The sequence below is a fragment of the Bos mutus genome, chromosome 8, assembly GCF_027580195.1.
Source record: "Bos mutus isolate GX-2022 chromosome 8, NWIPB_WYAK_1.1, whole genome shotgun sequence".
NCBI classification, from domain to species: Eukaryota; Metazoa; Chordata; class Mammalia; order Artiodactyla; family Bovidae; genus Bos; species Bos mutus.
The window spans coordinates 48,394,306-48,406,640 of NC_091624.1; the positions used below are offsets into that span (position 1 = coordinate 48,394,306).

Below are 12,335 nucleotides of genomic sequence, written 5' to 3' on the forward strand. Positions count from 1 at the left end.
GCTGAAGCTGAAACTCCAGTACTTTGGCTACCTCATGCGAAGAGCTGACTCATTGGAAAAGACTCTGATACTGGGAGGGATTAGGGGCAGGAGGAGAAGGGGACGACAGAAGATGAGATGGCTGGATGGCATCATTGACTCAATGGACGTGAGTCTGAGTGAACTCCGGGAGTTGGTGATGGACAGGAAGCCTGGAGTGCTGCGATTCATGGGGTCACAAAGAGTCGGACACGACTGAGGGACTGAACTGAACTGAACTGAAGAGCCCTGGAGAAGGAAATAACTGACCCCAATATTTTTGCCTGGAGAATCCCAAGGACAGAGGAGCCTAGAGGCTACAGATCATGGGGCTGCAAAAGAGTCGGGCATGAATCAGCAAGAGCCAAATACAAGTGCCTCCACCCGGAAACATAGGAAATAAAGACACAGGGAGCCAATAACGTTAACATTTAATTGAAGTGTGTTTTCTGCTTTTTTTTCCAAGATGACTTCCACCATACAGTAAGAAAGTTCTAACAAATTAATTTTTTGTTCACAAAAAACTTATTAAATGATTTCTACTAATAAATAACATTTACACCATTTGCTTTAACATAACAGAAAGCAAGAAAAAGCCAGTAATCTCTAAGCACAAGCAAATAATCCATCATTCAGAAAAGCCTCAAAAAAATACACCACCAGCTAGTCTCATATGTCTAACTGTCTCATTTAGGAAGCAAAGCCCAGATCCTTTCTTGGAAAAACGCCTGCTGACATCTCTACTAGGAAACACAGCTTTGGGTCACAGTGCGCTGAGAAAGGAAGTGAGGCATTCGTGATGGTGTCTCCAAAAAGTTTCTCTGACAGACAAAAATCCTATCTTTGTTGCCACAAACAAAATCTACAGTAGACCACCTCCTTATTACATGCACTTCACTTTAACATGCAAAAAAACATAAAGTTATTTGAAGACAGCTATGTTAAGGGAGTGAAGGGAATCAGGGCAAAGACTTACAAAAAGGCAGTGTGCATGGCCCTCCCTTAGGGCTGCTCAGAGGGATGGTCCACATCCATGTCCTCCCTTCTTGATCTTAAGCCACCTGGACTGCTCATGAGGGTGTAGAGAGGAGAAGACACATAACCCTGTCTTGGACAAAGGTGTTATTTAGCAAGTCCTGCCAAGGCTGCTGGGGCGTGAGGCCATGGCCTCCCTGGAGGGAATATACTCTCCAGGATCATCTTTACCTTTGTGACTCCATAGATGAAGGCAGCTAACTGACCCCATTCAATGTGGTTGGCTGGACAGAGGCAGGTCAGGTCACAAGTCTCAAAGTCATGTAGGCTTCCTCTTTCGCACTCTTGTCAATGGCACAGAGCTCTCCTGTGAATACAGTTCTCTGCTGGACTCAAGAGGAATGACCCTGTTTTTCGACTACACGACTTTCTTCCCCTACACGCATCTGCTCTTTCTTATGACTCTCCTAGGAGCCTTTGATCACAGCAGAGCTGAAGAGGGACTGTGGGATGTCGATGCTTCAGTGCTATGCTCCAGATAATAAAAACCCTCCTCCAGCTATTGTTGGGTTCCCCTAGCCTGCTCTTTACTCTCTAGTATAGCAGATTTCAGAAAACCTGTAGACCTGGGTGCCAGGCAAGATGGGAATCCATGTTTATAATCACAAATGATTTAGGAAATTGGAGCCTCACTCCCACACCCCAGGCTCTGGGTTCACCTTCCCTCTTGTCTTTTCTGCAGGGATATGGAAAGCTGAACAATGCTCTGAAAACCTTGGGTTCCACGTTACTATAACAACTATGATAAATGTTGGAGATTCTAGAATGATACATCAACAAGTCTTTATGGGTGCGAAAATAATTTTCAATACAAAAATGAGAGGGGAAAAAAGAAACACCCCTGATAATTAATATAGAGAAAAACTATGAATCAGCCAATCCAGTAATAAGATTGTTCTAAACCATTTTAACTGACTGGTCACCCAGAGTGGTCAGGATAAACTTAATTCTCAAGAGCTTGAGTTTTGTATGTATAGGTATGGTACAATCGAAAATTCTGGAGATCAGCAAACAATATTTACATAAAACAAGGGAGAGTAGAGGGAACAGATTTCAGCCTTATTTACTCTGAGGCTAGAGAGACTCTTGAGTAATGACCATGAGCAGTGAATCCAGCTGTATCTCATGTAGGCATGGTTTATAATATTTTTCTTAGAGCAGCCACCTCAAACTTTGTGTGTTAAAATAACTCAGAAGAGGATCTAAGGGACAATGCCAAGGCCCCAAGTTATCCAACTCTAAGGAATCCCACCCTTTCTCCATAAGGATATTAAATAATGACATTCTGTTTACAAAACAAGTAAGAACATTTCTTTTCCTATTTTGAATGTGTGTTAGTCACTCAATCATGTCCGACTCTTTGCGACCCCACGGACTGAAGCGTGCCAGGCTCCTCTGTCCATGGGACTTCCCAGGCAAGAATACTGGAGTGGGTTGCCATGCCCTTCTCTAGGGGATCTTCCCGACCCAGGGATCAAATCCATGTATCCTGCATTGCAGGCAGATTCTTTACCATCTGAGCCACCAGGGAAGCCCTATTTTGAATAGTGTCATGAAATCAGATATCCTGTTACCAGGATAAGAAAGCAAATCTTTGCTATTGAGAAAAACTTGTTTCATGGAACTGTATCTGTTCTATAGGAACAGAGAAGGCTATGTAAACATAGATTAAAAGATATGAAAAACACCGATATTCCTGGAGAGTCTGATGCTTCTGTCTTAGGCAAGAAGGCACATCATGCCCATTGGTGTGATAAGCCATTTTCGCTTTGATGGTCAATATCTAGTCAAAAAAGCCCAGTGAATTAGCAATGTCTATACCTATAACCTACGGTTTTCAAGAAAACAGGCTGCTTTTGTTTTAGCATTCTGTCACACACACAGTTTATTTGTTTTGCTTTTGCTGTAAATATTCAGGACACAGAAATTAAAAACGGATGTATGTTTTGAACTTGTATTAGATAAGTACTGAAATTTTGATTAATGAGAACTGTCAACTGATCACTCTGAAATTTTGTATAACATGGAAGTAAACAAAATTGGGAAAACTGAGTTTTGGGAAGTGTCATTTCAAAAATGGTTATTTCAGAAAAGTTCACAAAGATATAGAAAGTGCCCCATGCCCCCGCTGCCCCCCACCATGAGAAGAGTTGAATAAGGTCCCTGTGAACTTTAAAGTGAAGGAGAACAAGAGAAAAGTATTTCCAGTATGTTTAGAGCAAACATTCAAAGGAAAGATTTAGTAAAAACAGAAGAGGTTTTCAAAACAGCGACACTGCAGAGCACTGAGAACATTAAAATGTTTGAAATGATGACTCCAGGCAAACGATCAGGCCCAAGGTAGTCCTATGACAAACTGACGGCAGGCCACCAGCCCTCTTGGGAGCTGTTGTTTAGATTAAAACATTAAAAAAATAGGTTAAAATCCTCCAATGAAGTCTAAAGGGAAGAACAAGTACCATTATTACAATATATTCCTAAGGCTCACATCTTCTAAACTGTCTTGAATCACAGGTGCAAATGCCCATACAGGTACACTGACTGTGGTCTGGTTTTAATGGCCACCCATTCCAGTGTTCTTACCTGGGAAATCCCATGGGTGGAGAAGCCTGGTGGGCTACATATAGTCCATGTTGTACAGAGTCAGACGCAACTGAAGTGACTTAGCATGCACGCACTGTATTATACTCACCACACAACTTTCTAAAGCATTGAAGTACACACCCCAGCCTTCCACAGAACATAAGAAATGCTTTTACCTCTAGCATTCAACAGGATTTCCAAACCCAACTTCCTATAAGAGCTTTTGCTCTTTTAAACCCCTTCTAATTTTCTTGAATTGTGACCACTTAACTTTTGGCTGGTACTTCAACTGCTCAAAGGGTACCTGTAAAATACATCTTTTCACTCAGCTTTGTCAAGGAAAATTGTTTTATCATACTACTTCATTTTGAGAAGAAAATGAAGACCTTCCTAAGTAACTTCTTTTTTAAAAAACTAATATAATTTTTGCTTATAAGGATTTAAAGTAACTACTTCCCTATTCGCCTCTTGACTGAAGCCCTTACGATCGAAGCCCAAGGTTTCTACCTGTGGACCGTGTATGTGTAAGAATAGCCTCGATGGACAAGAGAATGGGATCAGGGACATCCATCCATCAGACTTGTGAACTGATGGTCAGTGTTACATGAGATTTCCAAGATGGCAGCCCTTTCTCTGTTGGGATTGGGGGAAAGAGGAGTATGAGGATATCTAGGTGATCAATTCCTCTGATTATAAAGAAATGATGATCAGTAAAGACAGCTACTGGAGACTCTCCCTCCTTTCAGAAGTTTTACTCACAATCCAAAAAGAGATGTTTTTCTCTTCGTCCCAATATCCTTCCTATCTTTTTTGTTAAGAGAGCAATCTATGCCATCAGATTCCAACCTCCAAAATACTTTGATTTCTGTCATAAACAAATCGGGAACTGTTAGCAAGGTATAGGAAAACAGAGATAGATGGGCTTAATCCTCATTCTCCTTATGAAATTATGTTTGTTTTCGGTTTTTTTTGGCTGTTGTTTCTTTTTTGAGCCACACCACGTGGCTTGAGGGAGTTTAGTTTCCTGACCAGGGACTGAACCTCAAGCCCTCAGCAGTGAACGTGTGGAGGAGTTGTAACTACTGGGCAACCAGAGAATTCCCTGAAGTTGTATTTTTTTGAAAAACGTTTTCTGGTGTCCTCGAAGCTCCAAACATAAAGTACTACTGCCTGGGATACATGTTTCAAGGCTGACCGATGAGTTATTACGACATGGCACCTGTCACCAGGCTAAACCAAAAATGGGAGCCTAAGGATCCCTGAAACGTTCTTCACTAGTTGGTTGTGACCTGAAAAACTAAGGGAAGGTTATTCAAACATTATATCTGAACACTTGTTTTTATATTCTAAAATATGCGACAGAGACTAATAATACACAGTTCAACCTAGTGAGTGCTAAAAACATGGAGGAACGTCCCAGTATTTGATAGACAGGAATGCCCTTTAGCAAGACTTGCAGTTCACAAGGGGACCGTTTTAACCTAATCAGTTTCCACGACCCTGTGCGCACGTGCTAAGTCGCTTCAGTCGTGTCCTACTCTTTGCAACCCTATGGACTGTAGCCCACCAGGCTCCTCTGCCCATAGGGTTCTCTAGGTAAGAATACTGGAGTGGGTTGCCATGCCCTCCTCCAGGGGCCCCAGTTGGTTTCAAAAATGTCGACACAGAAAAACAGATGGAAGACAGGGAGAAGAGATGTGAGAGCTGATGCAATAACACGGAAGGGCATAACTGTCGAAGGTTCTACAGAGGGCATTTATAAAATATTTAGAAATGTCACTTCCTTTGCAGATGAGGTAAATTACCTAGGATTCAAAAATAAAAGCAAAAGAATCTGGCAACAGTTAAGAAATCTCCAAAGTTCTAAGGGAAGTTTAAACCAATCATGCTCAAGGTTAGATGAATAAATTTTAAGTCATTCTAAAAAAATCCCTCATTATTTTTTATTTTGCCATACCAGGATACATTAAGAGTAACTGAGAGTCCAGAAGAGAGTAGGTTATTATGGAAAGCATTTCCCTTGGCCCTTAAAATCACTGGGTTTGGGTTATTCACTGAGGAGTTCTACTATAATCAAGTTTTCCATAAGAAGAGAAGTTTTAGCCACTGAAATCTAAGAGATATTTTTCAGTGGTACCCTGTAGAAAAGGAAAAAGAAAACACCTTTTTGTGTTTGCAAAATGATTAGCCTGAAATGAACAATACTACCTCCAAAAACAAGAGAAAAGGCTGACTAGTTCAAGTCAGAAAGCCAGGGAAGCAGTTTCCAAGGCCCTTTTATTTGGGGACAGTCCCCTTTATAACACACGACTTCACTATGTGTCAGACAATCAGATCAGTTCCTAAAAATTAGAGGGGGGAAAAAAAAGGAAAAAAGAAACAGATGCATTTTACATATATATTAAACATAAATTAAAAGAATTTATAAAAGGGTCACGTTTCTTACAGAGTAAATGCAGAGTGTATTTTGAATGCACCTCCAGGTTTAAGTTGTTTAAGTTGTTTGTGTTTAGCTTTCCGATAATAAATAAATAACACGGACTGTTAAGTCTTGGAGCCACCAGTGCCACCGCAGGGCTCTGAGTCATTACTGGCTCTTCTTCCCTTGTCGCTCCTGTGTGCAGCGTTGGCTTGGACCAGTTTCACCGGCCCATCAAAGTACTGGCTATCTTTGCGGGGTGGCATCCGCTCATTAATCCGGTCGAGACCTCGGGCTTCTTCAAAACTTCGGATCCTGTGCTGAAGCGAAAACCCTCTGATGGCTACAGGAAAACAGGAAAGGGAGGAGCTCCATTAGATATCTTTTAAGTTTCTTAGCATACAGCAACCTCCTAGAGGAAAATATAGAAGGGTGACCGTGGAGCACATATCTGGTGAAGGCAATGAACGATATTTGATTTCAATTAGCCTGGTCTGAAGCTATTGTTTCCTTAAGGCCCAAAGGGCCACTGAAACTGTGAAAGTAATTTTCATAGTTCAGTTCATCACAGCAGAAGTGGACCTGACATAAAGCCCCCAACATCTTTGAAAGAGTCTCTTATGGGCCAGAAACGTGCTCAGAGAGAGGAAAGAAGGCAACACTAGAATAAGAGAACAAGTTAAGCAGACTAGTTACTCTAACACAAACATCACACTGACCACACAAAAAAGTAACAAAAGAGCTAATCCATTTGTTTAGGATAGCTTTTTTTTTTTTTAATCTTGCAAAACCAGGAGCTGAACATAAGTTAAAAGCCATCTAAAAAAATAGTTTCTAGGTATTTTCTTTCTGTCTGCACTTCTGTATCCACCAAGGAAAGGCATTCCCAGTGTGAACCACCTTATCTAACAGAACAATTAAATTTATAACATAAGTTTATCAATTGTGATGCTTTCAGCCTCAGATTCATAGATAATTTGTTACTTAAAATTTGTATAATTTAGCTTGGCTGACTGAGGGCAACCTCAGCAACAAATCAGACTGCATTCCTATCTGCTCTTGCCTCCACTTTTGATATGCTTCAGAATCATTAGATAAAGAGGTTGATGGTTTGAATTTCCAATAAATAAATGGATACCTCATAGCTATGGAAGGGCTATCAGCATGTACCATCTGAACACCCCATGACTGGTGGCTTAAACTTCAGCCATTGCATTAAAACTGAGAGAGCCCAGAAAGGACTTTGGCTGTGGAGAGGGTCATTTGAGTTAATATTACACAGATGAAGGACACAAAGGAAATACTTTGTGAGCATAGCTAGAGTTATCTTTTCCTTTTCTCAGTGTTAACAGTTCTGGTGATGCAATAATAAAAGATGTCTAACATTGACAAAGCTTTTTTAAGAACTAATACACAGACACATGATCACATCTATCGTAGGAACATGGCCATACCTTCCCGGGCCTCTACCGCTTCTACTGTGGCTGTAAGAGGCAGGAGCAGTGGCATGCAAAAAGGAAGACAGAGAAAGAGTGAGTAAACCAACAGCACCGCTGCCAGCAGACATCCCGGGCCCGACCTTCGAGCCTGTTCCCATCCGTAGTAACAGTGAACTAGTCAGAGAAGCGAGAGGCTTATTGCGAAAAACTAAACTAGGGGTGGGGCTGGGGGAACACGAGGTGGGGAGAGTTACTGAGGTTTCTCACACTGCAAGTGGCACGAGAACCTTTTAGCTGATGGCATCCACGGCTAAGACAGTCAAGCTGACTCGGAGAAACGAAATGCTGCTTTCCTCATTTTAAGTAGCCAGCTGCTAATTTATGCCTTGACATTCATGTATCCAAAATAATGACATGTCCAGTCAAATCACCTGATATTACAACCGTTCTTTAGTTTGTGATAGTTCAGATGGTACTAACTGAGCTGCTGCTGCATCCTATTAAAAAAAGTTATTTAAAACTATGGATGATTTCAAGCAACTTGTATAAGGTCTAGCTATCCTTTAAAATTACTTAATAAAAAACAGTGGCTTTTGCCACAGGAACTATCCTCCAGTTAAAATAAATAAATAATATATATATTTTTTAAAAGAGTGGCTTTTGAATAACAGACTGGCATTTGGAAGGAAAAGAAAAAATGGAATATAAGTGAGAGGTTATTTCTTTTCCAAGGGGTGAATTACTAAGCTGGGAAAGGCATAAAGCTATTCAATTTCAAATACAAATTCATGTACCATCTGGAATTAGAGAAACAGCAGAGGCTGACATATCCAACTGACATGGCTTCCATTCTCCACATGAGAGAGCAGGCCAGTTACTAACAAGGCCCTCTTCTTTAGTGATGGAAAAGGAAGCTATTCAAAAATTAGTACTAACAGGTAAACTTTCCTGCATTTGTTTTTTAAGACAGTAAAAGCAGTACTACAGTAAGTCCTCTACATATAAGCCTTCAAGTTGAAGAACATGTGTTCTCACGTTCAGTCACCTAAGTTCTTTTAGTGAAGTTGCAGCTTGTCTTCTATTGATTGATGACCATCCTTCAGTTCTACCATCTCTCACCTCCTCCAGGCAGTAACTCTTCTTGCCTGTTCACTCGATGCCAGCCCCTATGTGCCAGCTGTTTACTGTACTTTTCAAGGTACTGGACTGTGAGATGGAAAATGTTTCCTTTGTTTCTGTGTTTGTTTTTCATGTATTATGTGAAATTAGTTGGGTGCCCAGGCTACCTCTGTTGAACTTACAAACCAACTGGACATACGAACGTGCTCTTGGAATGAAACTTCTTCTTATGTAGGGGACTTACTGCGTATGAAAATGTTACAGGTTGTAGTGAGAAAAGACCTTATTAGGAAAATCCTGTCAGCTCCCCCAAAACTAATTTTTTAAAAGAAGGCAGGGAAGAATAATGAACAGTAACAGTTTGCTGTTCCCGAAGCTTTTTATAATCAATCATAGAGGAAAAACCGGAAGAACTGAAAATTAACTTCTGAAAGAAATGTGAAAAATGGCAACTTGGGATCAATTTATCAAGTGAGTGTTTACATTTGTCAACCATATGTTGGCATGTGTTAAAGCAATGTCACATCCTCCCAAATCACTTCACAGAGAACAAACTCTCAGAAGGAAAGGACAGTGCCTTCAGACAGCATACTATAACAGCAACTGTTAGGAAGTGAGAGAACAAAGCTTTACCTGAAATTGTATAGAGTGTTGGTTTAATTAGACTTTAAAAGCTATGTTTGCGGTAAAATGTGTACTAACATCGCATTATTTTGGGTCCTCCTAGAATTGCTTTTTGCACTAGGTATTAAGATATTAGCCTGCATGAGGGATATTCTTTATAAGTAAGAGTCATATAAAACTGAAGAACTGGTTTTCCCCCCCTCCCGTACTGAAATACTTTTTTTTATTGAATGAGATTTCTTTACTGAAATATAATTCATATACCATAAAATTCACTTGTTTAAAGTGTACAGTTCAATGATTTTAATATATTTAGAGTTGTGCAACCATTACCACAATCTATGGTTAGAACATTTTCATCACTCTCCCCCCACCAAAAAAAAATGATCTCCCTCCCTCATTCCTTCACCTAACCTTACAATCAACCACTTACCTACTTTCTGTCTCTACAGATTTGGCTGTTCTAGACATTTTGCATAAATGGATCACATACTATGTGGTGTTAGTGATTGGCTTCTTTCACACAGCAAAATGTTTTCAAGGTTCATTCATGCGGAGGATTGTAACAGTATTTCATTCCTTTTTATGACTGAATAGTATAGTTCATTGTATGGATATACCACATTTTGTTTCTCTGTTCATTAGGTGATAGACATCTGTGTTGTTTCTGCTTATTGGCTATTACAAAGCATGCTGCTATGAACATTTGTGTACAAGTTTTTGTGTGGTTATATCTTCATTTCTCTGGGTATGTAACTAGGAATAGAACTTCTGGGTCATATGATTAACTGTATGTTCAATCATCAAAGAAATTGCCTGATTGGTTTTCAAAGAGCTGCTCCATTTTACATCCCTACCAACAGTATATGAGAATCATAATTCCTCTCCATTCTCACCAACACTTGTTATCGTCTGTCTTTTTGATCACAACTATCCAGTGGGTCTTTAATTAAAGTGGTTTCTCATTGTGGTTAATGTCTAATGATGTGGAATATCTTTTTACATGCTTATTGGTCATCTGTATCCCTTCTTTGGAAAAATGTCTATTCAATTTTTTACCCATTTTTAATTGGGTAATTTGTCTTATTGTTATTCAGTTACAAGAGTTCTTTACAGTTTCTAGATACTAGTCTCCTATCAGATATATGCTTTGTAAAGATGGGGTTGACCAAAAAGTTCCTTTGGGTCTTTCTGCAAGATGTTATGAAAACACCCAAAGGAACTTTTTGGTCAACTCAGTATTTTCACCCATGCTGTGGGTTGTCTTTTCACTTTCTTGATGGTTCCATTTGTAGTACAAAACTTTAAAACTTTCAGTGGAGTGCCATTTATAACTGATCTGTTTTTCTTTTTCTTTTTTTAATCTTATGGTCTTTCCTCTTTATTTTGGCTACTTGGAAGCCTGGAATTAAATGTGTGATTATTGGATTTCACTGGTTTGTTTTCCTTTGTGCTCCAATTTCTCAGCATATTTATTTCCCTTCACCATGTTGGATGTATACTGTAACTTACTCAAATCCCCCTTGGAATAAGGTGGAGTATAAATGAATGTAGGCTATAAGGTTATATGGGTTGGGACCTTGTTCATTGAAGGCTGTCCAAGTAAAGTTCTATGAACAATAAAAGGTCTTTTCAGCTAATGCTCATTTGTCACTGAACCTGTGGAACTGAGATTCTGATGGAAAAATGACAAAATTAACTCAGTTCTTGCAAATCAATGATAGAATAAGAGGCTCTAAAAAGTTTGCTGCAACTTTAGTTATGTTCTGACACATTCCTGAGCTTTCTATCAATTTTCAAATATCAATGCTGCTGCCAAGTCGCTTACTGTGTGGTACCCCATACCTGGCAGCCCACCAGGCTCCTCTGTCCCTGGGGTTCTCCAGGCAAGAATACTGGAGTGGGTTGTATCAATAACAATCTTATATTGATTAAAACATTCATATTCAAGTCAGGAACGAAGAGAAACTGCATATATTGGGGACTGAGAACAAAAGGTAGATTAAGGGTTATAAACAACAAATCTCCAAACAACACATCTATGAAATTCTGCTACTTATCCCAGATTTGCTGATTTACTTTTTCAAATCAAGATCTAGAAAAATTTGGTTCAGATTAAAACAACTTTGTGGATCAGCAAATTTTTGAATCATTTCAAGCAAGGATGTATAGGGTGTTCCTTTTTTCCTTTACCCACGTTACTTCCTATTAACTCTAAAATGCCTTGTCAGAGTTGCTCTCAGAATATCTCACATGGCTAACAATGAAGTAATGATGGAAAAGTATTTTGCTTACAAGAAACTGTGCATTTGACAGGAAAAATTCAATTGGAAACAATATTCTTCCTGTGAAACTACAGAAGCTAAGAAAATTAATTATATACTTCTAAAGAGGAAATATTCATTCTTCCTCATAAATAAACTAATATTTCAGTATTTGATTTGAAAGAGAAAAGAGGAAACCAATCCTATAAAAAGTATGGGGAAACGAGGCTGTTCCTAAGAATCAATAGCCTTGGAATATTTACAAAACACAAAGAATTCCTGTAAGAGGTATTCCTATAGGAGAAGAGGAAAAAAGAAAAACTGAAGTAGAAACAATTTAAAAAAAAAAGGGCAAAAAAGCAGTGAACTCTAAGTTGTTAATGCTTCAACTCCAGTTTTCAAGCCTAGAATTTAGTCATCCAGTGATCTGATCTCATGTCTCTTCCCCCTGCTTGACCAGATCTATTTATATTGACAAACATCAACCTTTTCATTCCTGGGTTCTATCAGGCCCTCTCCTTAGGAAGTCAGCACCCACATGATTTTCAGAACTGACATTATGGTTGAAGAGGAAACCATATCTTGCAGGATATGGTTTGCAGGCAAAGAGGCAAACTCCTTCTCTGACTGAGGAACTTTAACCTCCACTCCCCATCAAATTAAGATATAAAATGCACACAAGTGAGGCACATGCTATGCACAGATATGAAGTGCACTGCTTAATACATCTTTATATATATGCACACACTTGTGTAACTATCACCCCAATAGTAATACAGAACATGACTCCTACTCCAAAAGTCCCCTTGCCCTTTCTGGGTCCATATTCTCCCA

The 12,335-nt window shown here is 39.4% G+C and overlaps 1 protein-coding gene across 5 annotated transcripts in view; it reads right to left on the bottom strand.

The window, feature by feature from the left end:
- Nucleotides 1-432: 432 nt before the first annotated feature.
- PPP3CC (protein phosphatase 3 catalytic subunit gamma) overlaps nt 433-12,335 on the bottom strand; it is an 86,087-nt gene continuing 74,184 nt past the window's right edge. For 3 of the 5 annotated variants that reach the window (XM_014478093.2, XM_070375584.1, XM_070375588.1), the window contains 2 exons: nt 7,510-7,539; nt 433-6,398 (listed from right to left, as the gene is read on the bottom strand). In XM_014478093.2, coding sequence (XP_014333579.2) covers nt 6,181-6,398; nt 7,510-7,539 — 248 coding nt within the window. In that variant the 3' untranslated portion in view covers nt 433-6,180. The remainder of the gene's footprint in view (nt 6,399-7,509; nt 7,540-12,335) is intronic. The other 2 variants (XM_070375587.1, XM_070375586.1) reach the window with 1 other exon arrangement.